At 45.0% G+C, this 21810-nt stretch overlaps 1 protein-coding gene across 13 annotated transcripts in view; it reads right to left on the bottom strand.

The window, feature by feature from the left end:
- Positions 1–2949: 2949 nt before the first annotated feature.
- Positions 2950–21810, bottom strand: part of ATXN7L1 (ataxin 7 like 1) — a 287096-nt gene continuing 268235 nt past the window's right edge. For 10 of the 13 annotated variants that reach the window (XM_064289853.1, XM_064289855.1, XM_064289857.1 and 7 more), the window contains 5 exons: positions 18308–18429; positions 16601–16906; positions 12864–13815; positions 9708–9782; positions 2950–7833 (listed from right to left, as the gene is read on the bottom strand). In XM_064289853.1, the coding sequence (XP_064145923.1) occupies positions 7792–7833; positions 9708–9782; positions 12864–13815; positions 16601–16906; positions 18308–18429 (1497 nt within the window). In that variant the 3' untranslated portion in view covers positions 2950–7791. The remainder of the gene's footprint in view (positions 7834–9707; positions 9783–12863; positions 13816–16600; positions 16907–18307; positions 18430–21810) is intronic. The other 3 variants (XM_064289854.1, XM_023544513.2, XM_003407199.4) reach the window with 3 other exon arrangements.

The raw sequence follows: 21810 nt of genomic DNA, 5'->3' as shown, positions 1-21810 counted from the left end.
AGAACAGGTTTGACCATCAGCCAGCTACTGCTGTGTCATCTTCGGTACCTCGTTTAATGGCTCTGTCTTAGTTTCCTCACTTGTAGAACAGGGTCTTTAAGATTACTTCCTTTTTTCATATAGAATCTCCAAAGGTATGACTAGTTTTGAAGGAGTCTTCTCAGGGGACTGAGTTTGGTTAAAAAAAAAAAATATATATATATATATATATATATATATATATATATATATATAAACACCTTTTGAAATAGAGTTAGGAGCCATGTTCAGCGGTTTGAACCCACCAGCCACTCTGAAAGAGGAAGATGTGGCAATCTTTGTAAAGGTTACAGCCTTGGAAACCCTATGGGGCAGTTCTACTCTGTTCCATAGGGTCACTGAGTCAGAATGGACTGAATCTGAATGGCAAGAGTTTTTTTTTTTTTTGTGAACTGTAATTAAAAGTCACCCAGGCCAGTTCAGTGGTGGCACAGACCAAGCACTCAGAGAACCAATGGATGAGACATCCGTGGTGCTGGACATCTGCGACTATGGATAGTCCAATTTTACAAATATTCAAAGTGGTTACTATGTGGCAAATGTGACCCCAACACCCCCCAACATATTTTCTCCTTTTTCAAAACGGGCAACTGAGAGCTTAATATAACTAAAAAAATAATAATAATAAAAAAAAAATAACTAAGGCCACGATAAACCTTTAAGTTGTTCTTCCTCTGGCAGCCTCCTTCACATACCTGTGTTAATGACTTTGTTTTCACCAAATGTTAATGACTTTGTTCTTTATTTTAAACTGATGCAAATAACTACCTGTGGCATACAACCCCCATAGGAAAGTTGGAGCCCAGGTATCAGATATGTATATCTTTAGCCTAATAAAGAAATGTCTGGCAGGTGACTACAAAGACACGTGTAACCGTTGTAAGATTCTATATAAGCTCGAATGTAAAATTGCTCTTTGGGACTCTGTAGAGACAGCCTGTGTTGCTGCCAGGTCCCCGGTGATATATACATCTCCTTAATAAACTTTCTCACTCTTTCTGACTTGGAGTATGTTTCATTGGCTCGACTGCTCCAGGGCACGGACCCTAATCAGGTAACACAAGCTTCAAATCTGTTTCCTCTGGTTTCCGGTTCTGCACAATAGTGAAAATATCCACTTGGGCCTGAGGCAAAATGGTGAGAAATTTGATCAATTTCCCTGAGAGCCTTGACGCCAAGTGGCCTTTCTTTGATCATGAATCTCAAATGCGCTCTCAACACCATCTGACAATCCAGTTTCTTTAGAAACTCATTCTTCACACTCCTCGAACTTCTTTCACACTCTCATGCATGCTCAACTTGCCTCATGGTTCATTGAGAAAATTTTTTGGAAGCCATCAGGTGGGAATTTCCTCATCTTCCCAACAACAATCTACAAGCCGACTCTTCCTCTACTACTACCCTGAAGGAAGTGTCTCTCTTCCTACAAAGGGCAATACCTCCACACACGCTTGGGTTCACCTCCTCTCATCTTTTAAAAGACGTCCTTTCTTTTATTATCACCCTTTTCTCCTGCCTCTTCAACTTCTCCATTCCCCTACTGTACCAGTCTCATCAGCATATGAATTGTAATCTAGTCACTTCTCACATGAAAAACAAAAAGAAAACCCCCAAATTCCCTTGAGCCAATGTCTTCTTCTAACCTTCTTAAGATTTGTTCAAACACACTGAATATCCTTGCTTAGCGCTCACTCACCTTTCAAACTACTCCAGCTGGTTTTGGCTTCACCCCAAACCTCCACCCCATTACACCTACTTTACTAAGTTCACTATAGTGGGTTGAAAAGTACCCCCCTAAGATATATCCAAAGGAGTCTGGTGGCACAGTGGTTAAGCACTCCACTGCTAAGTGAAAGGTCAGTGGTTCAAACCCACTAGTTGCTCCATAGGAGAAAGATTTGGCAGTCTGCTTCCATAAAGATTTACAGCCTTGGAAACCCTATGGGGCAGTTCTACTCTGTCCTCATAGGGTTGCTATGAGTCAGAATCAAAGCTACTCTGTTCTCATAGAGTTGCTATGAGTCAGAATCAAAGTAACGAGTTTGGTTTTTTGGTTTTAAAATATGTTCAAATCTTAATCCCCAAAACCTGTGAATGTGACCTTGTTTTAAAAAAGCATCTTTGCCGATGTAACTAAGGATCTCAAGATGAAATCATCCTGTATTTAGGGTGGGCCTTAAATCCAATGGGAAACCTTAGTGGCATAGTGGTCAGCAGTTTGAATCCACCTTGGAAACTCTATGGGACAGTCCTACTCTTGTCTATAGGGTCGCTATGAGTCGGAATCGACTTGACAGCAATGGGTTTTAAATCCAATGACAGATGTCCTTGTAAGAGAAAAGCTGTGGAGATTTGAAACACTGGAGAAACAGATGATAAGGTCATGTGAAGATGAAAGCAGACACTGGAGTGATGTGTGTACAAGCCAAGGAATGCCAAGGATTGCCAGCACGCATCAGAAGCTGCAAGAGGAAAGGGAAGATTCTCCCCTTGAGCCTTCAGATGGAACGTGGGTGTCAAGACTGCCAATACCTTGATGCTGGGCTTCTGGTCGCCAGAAGTGTTTTAAGCCACCAAGCTGTAGTAATTTATTATGGCAGCCCTAGGAAACTACTGCTACAATCACCGATGACCTCCACAGTGCAAAACCTCGAGACACGTTGCCATGTCCATCTTCCACTTCGCGGCAGTATTTAACTCAGTTGATTGCTCCTTTCTTGAAATGCTTTATAGTCCTGGCTGCCAGGGAGTATATTCTGTTGGGTTTCTTTTTGAGTATTTCATCTTATGGTTCCTTGCCAGGTCTTTTATTTCTACCCAACCTCTAAATATCTTCTCTTTTCCATCTGCATTCTCTCCAGTAGTCACATCCATAACTGTAGCTCTAGATATCATCCATATACTAAAGATTCCTAAATTGACGCCTCCAACCCAGACCTCCCAGTAGCTTCAGTCATGTGTATGCCATGTCTCTTTGACATAGTAGCTTGGCGTTTCACAGTAATCTCTTACACAGACACACATGAGCAAAATAGAACTTCTCATATTCAGTACATTTTCCTCCTGCCCGCCCCCTAAAAACCTGTTCCTCTTCTGGTTTCCTCCATCTGAAGAAATAGCATCTCCACCCAATGCAGTTGCTCAAACAGAAACCTGGGAGTCATTCTTTCGTCTTACTCCTCCATTTAATTCATAAGAAAATCTTGGCAATTGAATATCTAAAATATATTTTGACTCCATTCACTTCTCTTTACATCTACTGTCATCATCCTGGGTGATGTCATAATCACCACACTATCATTCTCTCAGTTGGTCTCTTGCAAGAGCTTCCAGTCAGTTCTCCAGACAACAGCTAGTCTTTTAAGAAAAAGATCAGATCATGCCGTGCCCGTACTTGAAGCCATTCAAAGGATTCCCAAAGAATTTAGCACAAAATCCAAAATCTGTAAGGCCTTTTGTCCATCTCTCTAGCCCTGCTCTGTCCACGATGGACCACCTCTAGGCTCCAGGAACTTAACCAAGCTTTTCTTACCTTGGGTGATCTCTGCCTAGGTCTCTCTCCCTCCCACTTTCTACCTGGCTAACTATCTTTTAGGTCCCTTCCTGTTTCTCCTATTATTTTCTCTCTCACGGAACTCAATTCTTTTCACCATAACGTTTGCTGCAATCTGTAATTACACATTTCATTGTGTTTATTTCCTGTTTCCCCCACTGGGATGCTTCCAGAGAGCAGCTGGGGCTGTGTCTGTTTCTCAGCACTGAGCACAGGGTGCCTAGCTCAGGGGCAGGAACAAAGAGGATGCTCCATAAATATCTGCTGAATTAATTTACCTCTTCTGCTCTCTGCTATCTCCTCTCAAGTATGCTCTAGCACGAAAACTCTTCTAGTAAGAATACCTTAACTCAAAAGACAAAAAGAAAAAATCCCACAATACCAAAAGTCTGAATGGTATAAAAACCAGAAGACTTTGTTTTACAAACATATAAATTATTTTATTTACAAAGCCATGTTACAAAAAAAAAAAGCAAAAACAAAAAACAAACAAAAAAACAAATGCTCACTGGAGAATATCTCCAGGCCTGGTGCTGAACCATGGCAGTATCAACAGATACATGTTTGTTCTTTCCTTTTTAAAACCGTAAGCCATAGAATTTACTATTTACACCTATTTTAGACATTTATTCTGCTTACAACATCACAGGCATGGAATGAATTCTATCTGATAGTGCTAATACATAAAGGTGCGGGACAAAGAAGGAAAATACTTAGTGTTACAAAATATGGATTGTAGAAAATTAACCCACTCCACAAGTGTGGCATTTGTTTATAATGATTGGACATGCTTTCTTCAAAATTCTTCTGGAAAAGGTTCTAAAATTGGTAATAGGAAAGGACAATTGAGCAGGTGCAAATTCTTGTCTGTGCAACAACAGTTATTTAATATACCCCATGACTGACCAGCTACGGAAAACCCACAGAGTTTTGTTAAAGTGCCGTGGGCCGACAGCATAACAAAATATAAGGTGTAAATAGAAAATTTCTTTTTTTCCTTTTTTTAAAACAAGATTTCACTGAGAATCAGCAATAATAGAATATGCTGTATAAACTATTCTCTACAAAGGTTGATCGGCATTATTTACAACTGGTACATTGATACAAAAGAAGGCATACAAGTTATCCAAGTCGATTTTTTTTTTATGGCTGGCAGGTCTATGCATTGCAGGATGTGTAACAACCAGAGCTTCGGAGCCTCTATGGCTGCAGACAAGTCACGAGATCTTCAGGCAAACAGGGGTGTGTGCAGTCGAGGGGCTGGGAGGGAAGGCTGAGTGGGGTGTGCAGAACAGAAGTACCCAAAGGATATCACCCTAATAATGCTGTATAGGCTGGTCCAGTTTAACTCCATGGAAACAAACCGAAAGAAAGCCTTTTATTTGCATTCCATTTTTCAAGCTGCAAGTTTTCAATACATCATTATAAAGTAAACCTGTGGTTGATTACGGAGGAAGAAATACCGTGGGTTTTCCCTTTTTGCTCAGTTTTCCAGAAATGTCATCACCTTGGTCCAAGCCAGTCTTTCACAATGTAAGCAGCATTCAGTGGGGAGCCTCTTTATTCCAGCTTCCAATTCAAGATGGATGTAGAGAGCGAAAATGTTTAAACCTATTGAATTGCTCCTTTAGTCCCTATCGAGACATTATTCCTCAGAAGCAGCCACTCAATCTCACAACCTTTGTTTTCCCTCTAAGAGTATAAGAGTTTATAAATCAGAGGGTTATTTTGTTGCCGAGATTTTTTTTTGTTTTTGTTTTACTCCTGCAAGTTTTACAACTCAAAATAAATTATAAAAAACAACATACTTCTAAAACCGAACAAGACCAAAATTGTGCAAAAATAACAAAGATATGTACATAGTTTTCAGTCTGAAGAAATGTACAATAAAAACATAATTCAAAGAACATTTTAAAAATATAAACATTGCTTAAACTTTCCTAAGTTTCATATTGTTTCTGAAACTATTCTGGTCAGTTAGCTCTGTAATATAGTAAAACATAAATTATTACAAAATTAACACTATAAAAATTTATTTTAAGAATATCTTCTAAACTTTTTTTCCAAAGGGTCTAACCTTGTTTATAATTTCTTAAACATTTATAAGTCTTAAAATCTGCCTTAACCTTTTTATTTTTTAAAAAGAAAGTTACAATCTTCCCTTCAATTTGCAGTCTCTTTTCCCCAAGACGTAAATAAACCAGCATATAAGTGCACTTTTAACACTGTAGAAATAAAAATGAAGTCATCTGAACTAATGTCCTGGTACCTAATATCATCTCCTGATTAAAAAAAAAAAAAATTCATTTTATATTAAAAAATTTAGTAGTCCTATAAGAAACACTGTCAGTGCAATTCTATTGATGCAAATCACTCCGTTTGTCTCCCATCTTTGCAAATTCCAATCACATGATGAAACTTAAACAGTAGTCTGATCTTTGGGCTGGGAAAGAAAAAGAAAACTCCAGGGTGGGGGTGGGGGTTGTGCCCAGCTGCAAAAGTAGCATTCATTTCTGATTTCAAGATGAAGCAAGACCTTAGTAGCTCTAGTTGAAATAACATTAGCTGGAGAGCTTAAGCAAAGTTACATGATTAACAGCATAAAAACCCATTGCCTTCAAGTTGATTCTGACTCATAATGATCCTACAGGAGAGAGTAGAACTGCCCTGTAGGGTTTCCAAAGCTGAAATCTTTATGGAAGCGGACTGCCACATCTTTTTCCCCATCAGTGGCTGGTGGGTTTGAACCGCTGACCTTTCAGTTAGTAGCTGAGCACTTAACCACTGCACCACCAGGGCTCCTTAACAGAATGGAACCCCTGTTTTATATTGTGAATCCCTTTCCTGATTACGACTCCTTATTAGAGCTTATGGTATTGCTGTTTCTTTCCAAACTCCAGTGTGAACAGTTAGATATACAGCCACAGGGTTCCAACTTCTCTCTTTTCCATACGGCTCTTCTTTACCATTTCTTCCTGTGGGGGCTGTATCAGATTTGGGGGCATCTGATGACCTAGCGCAGCAAGCTGATCTATGCGCATGCTGATCCTGTGGAGTCCCTGGGGCCCAGGCACGGAGGCTGGTTGGAAGTACTAATATTTATTCTCACAAGGGGTTTGACACATCACCTAACCCTCCAGGGTAGCTTGCCCCATGGAGGCCCTCCTTCCTCCCCCTGCTTTTTTTCCCCTTGCCTGGCATTGGAGGGCAGCTAGAGCACCTTCAGCAGCTGGGGGCACCGAACAACCTCAAGGAGCGCTTCCTGGCCTCTTGCTGCCTTTCCCTGGGAGTCCTTTCTTTCTGGCTCACTCAGCTTTGGGTTCTTGCACGCTAGGCCCTGGGAGGGTTTCCACTGAGTGGATTCCTAACAAGCTGGGACCATTATGATCACCCCTCACCCCTATACTCTGCTTCCTGTCACCCTTCCAGGCCCATTCCAGCCCCTATCCCTGACCCAATCTATCCTTTCTGAGCTGCATGGGGACCCAATCTATCTTTTCTGAGCTGCACAGCTAGACAGTAGTATTGAGTAAACCACATCACTAAAAGGCTGCTCTTCTCAATTTTGCCCACAGTATTTGGCTCCAGCCCTAGTGGGCCACAGAAACCTGATGAGGGCACCCGCCCAACCTCCAACTCCCTGCTCTCAGCTATCCCCCAGCACAGGGCCCCCAGCATGCTGTTGTGAGGTGGACTAGTGAGAGCCAGCTCTTTCTATGGCCAGTGGGGACCCAGTGAGCAGTGGGTGGGAGGGATGAGGGAGAGAGGACAAGGAAGAAAAGGAACATTTCACACGCGAAAATTCAAGAGCTTCAGGCAATGCCAACCTGGAACTGACATTCTGCCATGTCGCTCTCGATGGCTGGGGCAAAATGATGGTACAATAGCAGCATCAGAAGCTGGAGGAGTGACCCCAAATCTGGAAGAATGTATAAACTGGTGGCAAATGAAAGACAACGGAAACAAAACACTGGTATTATTTTCTGTAAATCTCAAATTCACGTTCTTTTGCCTTTTTCTTTTCCTTCAAAACTAAAAAATTGATCAATTTTTTAAAAAAGAAGAAAGGCCAGAGCCACAGGCAGGGCACAGGAAATTGACTCTCCCAACTGCCCACTCCCTCCCTCCTCCTCTCGCCAAGGCCTCCTGGGTCGGATCAGGTGGCCAGGAATTGGTTTGGAAGTGCCTTCGTATTCTTGTTATGGAAGAGTCCTTATCCTGCTTGTTCTGTTTGTGGTCTTCTAGGAAAGAAAAGAAAAGCTTGTTTCAAAACCGTACATTTGGGATTGCCCACCAAATTCAAGGACTGAACCTCAGTTTTCTTATCTATAATAAAAGGATAATATCCCACTTCCTGAATATGGTGAAGGGCAGCTGCTGTGAGCAAATGAGATAATGGGTGTAAAAAAAAAATGGGTGTAAAGCTCTCCATAAATGTGAGGGAGTCACAGAGATCCCAGCTGTGGAGGAAAACACAGGGAAAATAGGGTGATGCTCATGGGATTCCTCTCTTTAGGAAACAGTGATGTTTTCTGTTAGTTCACCTTTTCCTACATAACCTATAGATGATATGGGAAATTATCTTAGGGGGAAGTATAGTGTCGGGTTAAGCACAGAGGCTATGGAGATAGAGGCTTTGGGCTCAAGTTACTTAGGCTCTCTGAGTTCAGGCATCCTCATCCATAAAATGATTATCATTTGTCCTTCAGAGGGTTAAAAGGTTTTATTGAAATAAGATGTGTAAAGGGCTTAGCCCAGCACCGGCAGAGAAAGGGCTCAACAAATGGCAGCTATCATTATTACACCTGTTAAGGCTGACTGCCAGCATTCTGGGCTCTGAGCAGGCAGGTGTATAGGAAGCTATGGGCACATACCGTGTGTGCTAAGGGGTGATAGTGTGGTCTCCAGGTGTACTTAGCAACGTCTGCAGGAGGCCGGCCATAAACAGAGGCAGATACCTGATGGAAAGCATGCCTCCTTCCCCACCCCAGCACAGAGGATGGGCTACAGGTGCTTGGGAATGAAAAGGGTGCAGTGACTCAAAAGGGTGGAGAGACCCTCCTTCACCAATGAGCTGGCAATACAAAAACTGTTTTCCCATAATCTTCACCCAAGTCCTAGCCAAGATTTGTAGGAACTCTCCAAAGGGCAAAATGCAAACACACTGCAACCTGGTGTCTACAAAACATACAGCATGTCTAAGGTAGCATATCGACATAAAAAAAAAACCTGTTGCTGTTGAGTCGATTCCAACTCACAGCGACCCTGTAGGACAGAGTAGAACTGTCCCATAGAATTTCCAAGGAGCGCCTGGTGGATTCAAACTGCCAACCTTTTGGTTAGCAGCTGTAGCTCTTAACCACTATGCCACCAGGGTTTCCATATCAACACAGTCATATATACATATTGTTCCCTGTCATGTATGACATGCATGCACAACACCCCTGACCCTCCCTGCCCCCCTACTCCATTGGAGAAAAACATACATCCACTGGTCTGGTACATTGACTACTCTCACACCTCGAGTTTATGAAAACTCCCAAGACTATCCTGAATATTCCCACCTGGACACCACCTCTTGAATGGGAACTACAGGTCACAAGAGGCCTTTCAGAAAGCACTGATTGAGGCTGCCATGGACGAGGCCCTTTAGTCATCGTCTCATTTAATTTTCACAATAACCATCAGTTTTGCCACTTAACAGTTGAAAAAGTTGAGACTAAGAGAAGTAATCTCTCTAAGATCATACAGCTGGTAATAACAACAATAGCAACTAACATTTCTTTTTCACTTACTATGTGCCAGGCATTTTCTAGAGGCTTCATGTGAATAAACTAACTTAATCCTCACAAAAACCATATGGGGTAGGGGGCTTTTATTATCCCCATTTTATAGATGAGGAAACAGAAGCACAGAGAAATTAAGTGATTTGCTCAAGGGCACACAGGTAAAAACTAGAGGACCTAAGTTTGGAAGCCAGGTAGCCTGATTCCAGAGTCCAAGCTGTTAACTACTACACAAAACTGGAGATGAGATTTGAACCAGGGTCTGACCCCAACACCCACATGCTCCACCATGCTGATGACCCTATGTACTTTTGCCCCCGGTAACTTACCTGTCGGTTGTGTCCTGGGCTGGATATGCTTGAAGGACTGGATTGTGACAAAGCTAGGCTGCTATTTTTCCCAACCTGAAAGACACCAGTGAAGCCCTACTCAGACACAGGAGCCGGCTTGGGGAAGGCAGTGGGCATGTTGCTAGGGAGAAGGAAAAGGGTTGCACTACAGCAGTGCCAAGTCAATTTGGAACTGGTGTTTCCATCCTAAATGGCAGAGAAAATGGGAATAAACATTTCAGAGGGTGTCTTGCTGATGGCCCTCTCTCCCCAGAGAAAAGAGGACTGGTGGGGAACTCTTACTTCTGCTTCCCTGGATGTGGAAACTGCAAATTTCAGGGATGGGGATGAAGGCTCTGGCTAGAGGCTCTGCCCCTCCTGGGAGCATCTACCTCATCAAAGGCCCAGCTCTTACACCTGTGGCCAGAGTCACACAAGCTCATTCACCTCTGACCCTCAGTCCCAACCCATCTTGTTTCTAGCTCAGACTCCCTTAGACCACCTAGGACAAAGGTTGGGTCTTTTTCTGGGTCAGTTTTCCCTGCTGGGAGACCTAGCTCACATCCTACTGTTCTTCAGAAAAACAGCAAGATAGTACTGGGCTTCCCCTCTTATAACTGAGGAAGGCAGAAAGCTCTGCCTGAGGTGGGTGCCTCGGTCAGCAGTACTGTTCTTTGCCTCCCTCTGTGGTTGTTCTTGGCACATGGACAGGCTAGCGGCTCAGACCAGTCAATGCCTGGTATTGCCCCTACATCCTTGCCTTAGGCAGTTTGCAAAGGCCACTCCTGCCTTGGGCCTCTCAAGAGCCTGTCCTCTACATTAACTGGCCATTGCCTAAAGGTGTCTGCCTTACATTCTGAATCTTCTTTTGCTCAACTTAACACTCGTGTGGCAAATTCTGGCTTTGCACTTACCAGGCACAATCAAACGGATCCCCAACTTGTCCCTGAAGCATACATTTATCTTGGATTTCTCAACCTCATGCTGTCTGTTTCCTAATCCCTAACAGAACGAGTCTGAGTCTCAAAGGCCTTTGCCTTTCACCAATATCTGGAAATCACTGGTGTCGACCTGGCCAAAGCCTTGTCTTAGTGGTCTGGTGACAAGCAACAGGTGTTACCTGCATTAGAGAACCAATGCTTACTAGACCTGAGGCAGCTGTTAAATTCATCACTTTTTTTTTTTTATTTCCCTCCTATGAGAGCTCTCTGGTGGAGGTTTGACTAGTCCTTTTGCCTCTAGTTTTGGCTGATTTGCTGTGCTTACTAAACATTTCATCTGATCCTGCAGACCAAAGAATCAACAAAGCAACATTTACACTGTGCTCATGGCATAGAAGCTAACAGCGGAACTGCCTGAACTTAAATCCCAGCCCTAATAGCTATGTGACTCGGGTACGTTGCTTAATTATCCTGTGCCATGGTTTACCCATCTGTAAAATGGGGTTGCTATTGTTAGTTGAGTCAGCCCTGACTCATGGCCCACAATGGGGATAATAATAAGTAACTGAAGGAACCCTGGTGGCGCAATGGTTAATGGCAGTTCAAACCCACCCATCGACTCCACTGGAGAAATGGTTTGGTGATCTGCTCCCATAAAGATTACAGCCTAGAAAACCCTATGGGGCAGTTCTAATCTGTCATGTGGGGTCACTATGAGTAGGAATAGACTTGATGGCATACAACAACAGCAGCTAACTAGTAAACGACTACATATATCTGAAGTGCTTGGAACAGATCCTGCCACATAAGTAACTGTTAGGTGTTAGAACTTTACGTAAAACGGATGAGGTACTAGTACTCATCCACTTATTTGCTACTCAAAGTGTGGTCTGCAAACGAGTGCAGTGGCAGTGCCTGAGAGCCTGTCAGAAATGCAAGGTAGGGCCCTGTGGGTGCTAACCCCACCCTCACATGGAACTGCGGAGTCAGAATGGAAAAGTGCGTCTGCGCTCAGTGCCTCCCCCTTGTCTCACCTTAGCCTCGGTCTCAGCTTGTCTGACCTGTGAGTTCCAAACTTGCTCATGTGTTTATTTGTGATTTGCGAATCTTCCTCAATATTTTCTCTTGGTGAGGTTTTAACAAGTCTCATAAATTACGCCACAAAACATTAAAACATTTTTTTTAACAACTGCCTCCCACTCCTCCAAAATCCCATCCCTAGACAGGGGCTGGGCTTAGGGTTTGGCTCACTTCATCCTGTGGCTGCAAACCTCATGTTGCTGCCATAGACAACGTGTACACACAATCCTCACAGGTGTGTGGCACCTCCCATCCTGTCTCAGTCTGCGGAGAGCCCCAGACCGGCCCCTCCCCACCTCTGTGCTCTCCTCAGCCACCCAAATGTGAAGAGCCTGGTGTGGGTGGTGGGCTTTACTAGGAAGCTTCCCCAGCCTGAGGACAAAGACTAAACTTGAGGATGAGGACAGAGCTCAAGGGAAAGAAACACATACTTCTCTTGAATCCTGCTGCATTTCCCCACAATACATGCTCCCATTTGTACGGTGTCAATGAACTGGTCTTTGCCAGGTGGTGTGAGTTGCAGTTTTACTTCAGCAAGGACAGAGTTATATTAGGAAGAGGCAGTGACTGAGGCAGCATGCTAAAGTGAGGAGAGCAGTCACTCGGCATGACACATAGGCTTTGTCTTGACCCTACCACTCCCCAGCTGGAACCCCGGTCTCGTCTCTTAACCTGCCTGGGCCTCAGGCTCCTCCTAAGGGCATTCCAATAGATCGTTTAAAACTTTTTAGCAACAGGACTCTAATAAAATTATCCTCAGAACCTCAAGATATAAAATAGACGGAAATGGAGTGGGGAACTCAGAATATCTCTGTGCCTCAGTTTTCTCATCTGTAAAACGGTGATAATAATCATTCTAACTGCATTGGGTTGTTGTGATGAATAAATGAGGTAATATTTGTACAGTGCTTAGAACAGTACCTTGTACATAGTAAAAACCACATTAAGTATTTGTTAAATAAACTGCTCTCGAAGCTGAGGGTAAAAATTGCCTCTGGAGAGAATGGTAACAGGAATCGGGGTTATGATGTCTGTCAGAGCTACTTGGCTAAGCAGGGGCGCTGCCCAGTTCCCCTTGCCCCCCAGGGCCAATGAAGGCAGCACCAGGAGGCCCCTGAAAGGATGGGTCCCTTACCTGCCGAGAGGAGGTGCTGTTAACGGGATCGGGCACCGGTGCGAGAAGGCTGGGTGGGTTCTTTTTGTGAACGCTATTCATACCAGACATTTTAGTGATTTTACAGGCTTTGCTACTAGAACTCGAGTTCTTACGCTTTTTTCCTTCTGATTTGTCAAAAGAGAGGGGCAGAGAAGACACGGCATTGTGTGAGGCCAGAGAGAGGTCCCCTGCGTGGAGCGCGAGGGAGGGCACAGAGAGGGGACAGGAGTCACTGCCGCCGCCCACCACGCCCACATGTCTCACTGAGTCCGTGGGGCCGCCGGGCAGTGAGGTCCGTCCTGAGGGCTCCAGTTTGGCACTGAGTGGGCTCACCCCATTGTTTGAGTTGTGCACAGACAGACTGTTATAGGAAGGGGCTGCCTGATAGGAGTTCAAAGCTGAACTGGCGTTCAAGACACAGTTCTTTTTGTGGGGCCCTGATAATGGAGACGAGAGGGATGTCTGCAAGGACAATGAGGAGGAAGAAGAGGAGGAAGTTGAAGACTGTGGCTTCCTCTTTTTGTTACTTGGAGACTCGTCGCTACGGGCGGGTAGGTCTTTGACTTTTGAGGATTTGCTGGTTTTGGTTTTGGATGGCTTGTGGGATGGGGAAGGGATGACAGCTGGTATCGGGGACACGGCGGAGGGGGCCTTGAAGGTTGAGTCCATGATGCTGAGGGTTGCAGCCACATGAGGGAAAGCTGTGGTGTGTGACATGAGGGCGCTCGGGTCTGGCGATGTCACAAAAGCTGCGTTTGAGAGCATGGTGGATGTCATGATGTAAGAAGAGGTGAGTCTCGAGCTGATGGGAGCTGAAGGAAGATACACAGCACTGGGGTTGCTGAAAGGCTGTAGGACGGATGCCGGAACGGTGGTGGTGATGTGGGCTGCTGGCGAGGGCATGGGGCTATCTGCCGCAGGAGGGATCTTCCTAAACATGAGAGAAGAGTGAAAGAGAAACAGTGAGAAATAGGGTCTGCGTGGCTTGGGACGCTCCGATTCAGTTTGAGCGCCGGGGCTATGGAGAAGACCCCGGCAGAACCAGACTATGGAAAATGAAGCCTTGAAGGATGGTAAAGTCTGAATTATGGCCCCTCCTTATGGCTCCCCCATTGCAACACCCAGCAACCTCTTATTAAACATTTTCAAGCTCTCAGGTCTTATTCTCCATGCTTGGATACTGGCTGATTTGGCTTCATGAATAAACAGCAAATGTTATTTAGAACATAAATCTCCCCAATAAATATCTACCCCCCACTCCGGTTTTGGCAGTGATGGTGGTGGTATTTTAATGCAAAGTGATCATTTCACCCTGAGGTCCTAGTTTGAAGTAAGAAGTGTGAGGAAAGGGCTTTGCTGCCTGCACAGGTAGGCTAGAGCTCTCTCCCTTCCTCACCGCAGCCTCGATTCACTGGCCCTCAGGGCCCCCAGCATGCTCTAGATCCCTGCTTTTCCCACCCTACTCTTGGCTGGGAACAGCCCTCTCCTCACAGGCCAGCACCCTCCACATCTGCTGTCTGCAGCCTGGCTTCCTCTGTGGAAAGGCGTTTCCACGTTGGCTTACAGTCACTGGCTCCTGTTGGCCTGGTCCTGGCTGCTGCAGGGCAGTCGGGGATCAGGGACTTGGGAAATGATGCAGATGCCAAGTTACCGGTATCATACCCAGAAGTGATTTATTTATTTTCCCTACCCACCCCGGAAACCCTGGTGGCGTACTGGTTAAGTGCTATGACTTCTAACCAAGAGGTCAGCATTTCGAATCCGCCAGGCGCTCCTTGGAAACTCTATTGGGCAGTTCTATTCTGTCCTATAGGGTTGCTGTGAGTCAGAATCGACTCAACGGCAATGGCTTTTTTTTTTTTCTCACCCTATCCTGCCCAGCTGTCCCTGAGAGGAGCTGTAATTGGGGCAGGGGCTGCTCTTCACCAGGTCTTCCTGTCCCTGTGTAAGTAAGGGGTAAATGTGCAGGAACCCTCATGTGTCCAGAGAAGGGGATTAGGAACTTCTAGTTTGTTCTGAAGATAAATACAGGATATGGGCAGGAAGAGAACATATGGACAGGGGAGGAGGGGAGGGGCAGCTACTGTTTCTCTCTTGGATCTTCCCGGAGGTTGTGGAGAGTCTGAAAGCAGACGCCCTGCCTCCTACACTCTGCAGAGCCAAGGCTAGCACCCTGCAGTGGGTCCCTCTGGGGGGCTCCCTGCCAACTCCATCTTTTGATTTGTGCTGGAAATACTTATCAGTTCTAAACCATAGCCAAGGTCAATGCTGCTGTCTCTCTGGGGGCCAGGAGGAGGCACAGGGGATTGGGGTCACTATTTGTGCCTGATTTTGCAGGAAAGGATATTAACCTCAGGAGCCAAGTGAATGTCTTCAAACTGGTTCTTTCCTATTTCTTGCCTCCCTTTTCTCCTAAAAATATTTTTGGTGGTGTTGGGACTCCCTGGCAATTTAGGAACCAGCTCCCTCCCTTTGAAAGCAGCACTTGAAGGAGGGCTGGCCTGGACAAGGTGTGAGACGGGGCCTTACAGTCCCTTCACTTCAGCTGTGGCATCAGGAATAGGTGCCAGGGGACTCTGGAAGGAGCCCTGCCGAGAAGAAACGAACCTCCTAGCATTCCTGTTCTCTCTCTGAAGATTCCATTTTCTACCTGCCACTTTAGTGGAGCCTATGGCTTCCACCTTTAGGGTGGGATCTGGAGGAATCCTTGAATACGGAAGCACAGCATCCTTGAAAATCTCAGACAAGGACATCCAATATAAGAGAAAAATGTCGCCAAATTCAGTGACTATGATGGTATTTTAGAGTCCACTTTCTCTCAAGCCTGTGAGTACTAATCAAGGTGCTCTATAAATTCTGTTGCGATGATGAATGAGTGACTGAATGAATGAATGGATGGGTGAGCAGGTGAATTCGTAGCCATACAACCGTACTGTCAGGGACTTTGCATGCTGGGCAAGGACTCCCATATAATCAGACCAGAAAGGTCTAAACACATCCTTAGAACTGTCTGGCATTGCACAACCCCCTTCCTCGTAGGGCTGGGGAGCATTTCAGTGTGAGGAGTCAGCAAACTTTCCCTCCTGTCTCTTGCCTTGCTTTGGAATTATAGGCAACCTAATCAATCTTTCCTTGACTCAAGTTTCCTTTCCAGCCAAAGAAGGTGAGAAATACATGGGGGAGGAGGCTTGGCAATTACTTGTAATACAAAGTTATTTGCAAATACCAGATGGCTCATTTAGAGCAGACCCCAATCAATGACATTAAGTGGGATTTACTTTCAACGCCCCAATTTATAATGTTCGAATTAAATAATACAAATTCATGCTTCAGCTTGTGCTGAGTTGAAGCGGGGTTGAAGTCCTAAGTCTTGCCTGGCTGACACTCAGGCTTGGGACGGGCACTGTTTTTCAGCATAGTTTCTGTCCTTCCCTTCCTATTCCCACTAGTCATAAGTGGGTACCAGGGGTAGGGGAGAAGCAGGGGAGCAGCATGTGGACAGCTTGCTGTCCCTGGGAGCCCCTTCACCCCCAGGCTAAACTGTCTATGTGTTTTTCTAGGTGCCAAACAGCGTGGATTCCAGCTTTGTGGGCTGTGCCCAGGTAAAGCATTGCACACTGGCCTAGGAAGTCCCATACAGAAGCCCACAGATGCGAATAAATGACTGACAGTGCCCCTCCGCCCCTGCCAGCTGGCATGGAGGTCTAGATGCTGACCTGGCTGAAAGAGAATACTGTGTTGGCGTCTCCTGATGAAGAGTTAAATGCTTGTTAAAGAAAAAAGAGTCTTGGCCGTTCCTTTTCTTCCTAATGTCTTCCATGCCCCCATCGGCTGCCATCCCTCCAGGTTCGGGCCCTTCAGGGCCTGGGGTTTGGGCAGCGAGGTTGAGAGGGCAGCGGGGTGCTACGCTCTCCAGAGTTGACACCCAGGCAGCCCCAATGTTGCTCAGTGACAGCAGATTGGTTAGGCAAGTCCTGAAAAGGGGGGAGGGACCTGATGCCCTGTGGCTTGGGCTTCTGTGCCTGAGGAGGAAAGGAACACGGAGCTTGAGCTGACAGGACACCAGGGAGTGAAATACAGATCAACACATTCCTGCCACGTGTCCAGGACTTTACACTTCCATAACACAGGAGAGCAAAGAGCTGCTGGATAGATAACCAGATCACTGAGAACGAGGTCATCCCACATGCAGCACCAATTGGTTGCTGTTTTGAGTAGACAGACACAGGTATACCAAGGGTGCCTTTTAGACATACAGGGCAGTCACTTAAATGGGAAGAAACAATAAGCTTCTCTTGTGGCCCTTTCCGAATTTATATTAGGTATCAACATTTGGTCCTGAGCCTGTTATGAGTTTGCTACAGATCCAGTGGAGTTTACTTCTAGAAGTTCAGCTCTGGAAGATTTTGGGAATCATGGTAAAAAGAAGCTGAGGTGCCATAGCTGCCTGGGGGAGAGGGGCGGGAAATTGGGAGAGTGCCAAGTTTTAAATTCTGCTCCCATTCCCTGGACTTCCCAAGGGGTGTCTCAGCCACACCTGATTGCTAGTAGCCCTCCTGGACTACCTGGGCCTAGGCTGAAGTGACCCATGATTCTAATGGATTATGATACCTTGAAAACTCGCCTTTCTAAGAGTGGGGGGTGGGGTGGGTGTCCCCACAAGGCTTGCCTTACATTCTCAAGTGGCGGAAAAGGCAGCTGCTTATGTGCGGTGGGTGGAGAGGGTCTAGGCTTGTCATTCCTTCACAACAGCATTTTACTGAGTCAGGAAGGTCTCTTCCTTCATTTTTGAACCCCCTATTAAAATGTAAGTACACTGGGGAGTGTTGGAGAATAAAGGGACCTTAGAGGAAGTTGGGGTTCAGGGTAGAAAGAAGTAAGAGCAGAGGTGAGGAGGGGCTGCTAGAGAGGTGGGAAGGGCCAAAGACAAACTTAACCAGCTTCACAGCATTGCTCAGGATCTGCCCTGTTGGCAACTGGATGTATTTGTTTACAGGACATTAAATAATTAGAAATTCGTTCATACCATTATGAAATCTTTAGTGTTAGTGTAGCTCATATCACAAACAGAAGCAAATTATTCATATCCTTAGATGTTATTAGTCGAAACAAAAAGGCCCTTTCACACCAGCAAGTAAACCAGATCTCATCTAATGTCATTTTCATTTAGTTTAGAAGATTACCAACACAAAAATGATCCCCCCAAAAGGCAAAACAGACAACACATCATACAGGTTTTTAAAGAGCTGTAGGCAAACCATTAAGAAGAGCTGACATTTAAGAATTAATCACGAATCCTGATTTCAGAACCATTTTGTTCAATGAAAAGCCAATCCCTGCCATTTACTTAGAAAGTTAAGGACTAGATAATTGTGGGACAGCTCTGACCTTCTATTGCCCAGAACCCCGTCACGCTCACTTACTTCCACATCTGTGAATTCAAGTGTTTCTCTACCATGGAGTTTAGTGCGAATCGAAAACGATCCCATCTTCTATCAAACACATAGTACCCTCGTCCCATGAGGCGACTCCCGAACGAGCAAAACTGTGAGGGAAAAAACGTTTTAATTTTGATTACAGGTTAATAAGCTAATACAGAGCATGCAGAGAAAATAACATTTGCATAAAAACACACAGGGGCACAATTTTACTCAAAAATAAAGAAGCAAATAGTACTAAAGCCAAAAATATTTCTGTGGTGCTTTAGTTGGAGCACTAGATTTTCTGCAGAACCTCACGTTATAACTCAACAATAGCTGCATTCAATTTTCTGTGGCACTGAGGCCTAAATTCTCTACTCCTGGGACTGAGCCAACAAAATAGTCTAAAAAAAAAAAAAAACTCCCAGCAGCTAGGGTGATTTTTTAGCACCATCTGCTCACCATATTATCCATCTTCTCCAGGAGCTCTGTGGCTCCCTGTTTCTCATCATGGCAACGGGAGCTGCTGGTTCTGGTGTTCAAGGTCTTCCGCCAACCGGTCACACATTTCCTATCTGATGTCAACAGAGCCACTTCACTTCAAAGTAGGCTAAATGCCTTTCTCTCCCAGTGCCCACCTCATCTCTTCCTCCCATCGGCCCTTTCAGGCCCCAGGACACATGACCACCTCAGAGCTTTCGCTCCTGCTGTTCCCTCTGTCTGTTGTCTCCTTCTCTCTTCTCCCTGCCAGTCTCAATTCTACACTTCTCTAAGTACCCTAACGAAGACTCTCATTGTCTATGACTTTTATCTGATTAAAGGTCCCCGGGTGGTGCAAGTGGTTTGCGGTTGGCTGTTAACCTACAAGTTGGCAGTTTGAACCTACCCAGTGGTGCCACGGAAGAAAAGGACTGGTGATCTGCTTCTGTAAAGATTACAGCCAAGAAAATTCTATGGAGCTCTACTCTGAAACACACTGGATTGCCATGGGTTGGAATCGACTCCATGGCAACAGGTTTTGAGTTTGGCGTCTGACTAACCTTCCCAGCTTGACTCCCATAGCACATCCTACGGCATACTTTATTTTCTATCACCTTGGTCACTGTATGGCTGTTTTACACTATGTACAGTGCCTGATGTACCTGCCTAGATTTTAAATGTATAAAGGCTGGGGACCCTATTCTCTCCCTCCTCCTCAGAATGATGATAATAGGAGTATGAGCTAAAGAATGGACTAGGAAGACAAGGTTCCACAAAGTGTATAAAGTAAACACTACATTTCAAACATGTGGCTGAAATATGAACATTCAGGTGTTTAATAAATAATGTTTGATTATGAAGTTAAGACAAAATAAAGGCCAGGAGATAAGAAATGCAAGAAGCAGCCTCTGAGAAGGTCACATTTGGCTGGTTGAGAGACCAGGCGAGTCTGCAAATGACTCTATAACTCAAATGCAGCTTCTCTTCCTTCCTCCAGGCCTCCCAGCAGCTCCCTGGCCTCCATCCCAGACACAGTGCTGGATTGGCTCTTGTTCCACAAACCCTTCTTGGAACCAGCCTTCTGGAATAGTTCTCAGGAGGAAATGCAAGACCTTCCCTTTGTTCTGTTTTTGCTTGTGCTTTGGGGGTTTTGCATTAAAATCTTGCCATCCATCAAATCTTTGCCTCCTTATAAAAAGCATTTTTCTATACCTTCGTATTAAGAGTTTACTGACCAAGTAAGAAAACATACAAATGCAATTCTCCAGTATGGAAACTGGCTCCCAGCAGCACATGGGAGCTGTTCCAGGTCTGGACCAACATTTCCTCTTTTATCCCAATTGCTAAAGACGCACTGAGTGAGTGTTCATTGCAAAAAATGATTTAATGGATCAACTGACCGTGAGAGAAAGGATAAAGCAAAGAAACAAATCTATGGCCTTCCCATTTAAATCAGCAAAACATTAAGGGCACACAACTCCAGGCCCAGAGTTGTGCTAATCCTCTGTGGCTTGGCAGCTTTTCATTGGGACAGACATCTTGATGTACTCTAGAGTCTGGCTTTCTGATACAGCCTCGTCTCCGTTTCAGGCTTGGATGCCAGAGGCACCTTTATGTCTTTGGTACCTATGTATCGAATTCAGTACACATGCAAGGCTGGCTGGCCCCGAGAGGCTGCTATTCTCAGGTGGCACATCATGTCCTCAGAATATAGGTCCTCGTGCCATCGGACACTGTGGCTGTCCCTTCTGGCTGTCAACCTCATCAGTGGCTGCCTCACCTTTTTTTTTTAATTATTATTTTTTAATATTTTACTGTATTTTTGGATCAAATTTACATAGCAAATTAGGTTCTCATTTAGCAATTTCTATACATATTATTCAGTGACACTGGTTATACTTTTCACAATGTGTCAGCATTCTCATTTGCATTCTAGCTGTTCTGTTTCCATTAACCTAGTTTCCTTGTCCCCCCTTACCTTTCCGTCTTTGGTCTATAGTAAATGTCGACTGTTAGGTCTCTTGGCTGATAGGTGACCACTGGGAGTGGTTTGAATTCAAAGTTCAAAGAGTACCCAGGATGATAGTCTTGGAGGTTCCTCTAGTTTCTACTGGTCTAGAAAGTCTAGCTTTTTTTTTTAGGAATTTGAGTTTTGTTCTACATTTTTCTCCCATTCTGGGTCCCCATCTTTTTCTTGCTAGCAGACCCACACTTTTGTTCTGGTGTCTGACACAGAGCAGTGGGCAGGGAAGGTGGGTTGGCTGGTTTCAGCCTGTGTCACAGCCCTCTCATCCTTCTCTGTCCCCAGCTGGTCTCGGGGTGGGCATGTGACTCATTTTTGGACAATGTAGATGTAAGGGGAGGTCTGCTGGGGATTTCATAGGAAGATTTGTTTCCCTGACATAAGACAGCATCTTGGAAGAAGGCGCTTCTGTCTGTCCCTTTCCATTTTTGTACTATCCTGCTTAGGATGGTACTGGGTGAGAATGTGGTATTGGAATTGTAACAGATACAGTTGAGACCACGCAGGGATGGCCATCAGGGTTCCAGATACTCTCCTTCAGTCCCATGACACTGTGGAAATGTTGAGCCAACCTTGGAACCACCTAGCTCTAGACTTCTGGTTATGTGAAACAGTTAAATGACTTTAGCACATAAGCTGTGTGAGTTGAGTTTGCTATTACTGGCAGGCAAAGGCATCCTTACTAGTCCCTAACAATGCCTGTACAGGCCAAGAGGCAGAGGCAGAGGCTGAGGCTGAGCCACAAGTAACCATCATCCCCAGAAGCAGGAAGTGGATTTGTCCTTCATCACATAGATAAAAAGGAGGAGACACTCATTCTATCTTGATGTGGATGTAGGATTGATTGCACTTACGCTGCCCAGGTAGGGCTCAGGCTGGTACCAAAGCAAACGCACCTGTATTTGGCTTCAGGCATTCCCTTTTCAAGAGCTTATACAGAAAACATACATAAGCCTCCAGCTAATGCTGCCTATATTTCCCACCTCGATTTCAAGGAAGTGTT

This window comes from Loxodonta africana, chromosome 8 (genome assembly GCF_030014295.1).
Source record: "Loxodonta africana isolate mLoxAfr1 chromosome 8, mLoxAfr1.hap2, whole genome shotgun sequence".
In the NCBI taxonomy this organism is placed as follows: domain Eukaryota; kingdom Metazoa; phylum Chordata; class Mammalia; order Proboscidea; family Elephantidae; genus Loxodonta; species Loxodonta africana.
Note: the sequence above shows the minus strand (reverse complement) of the source record. Positions and strands in the feature narration are given on the sequence as shown.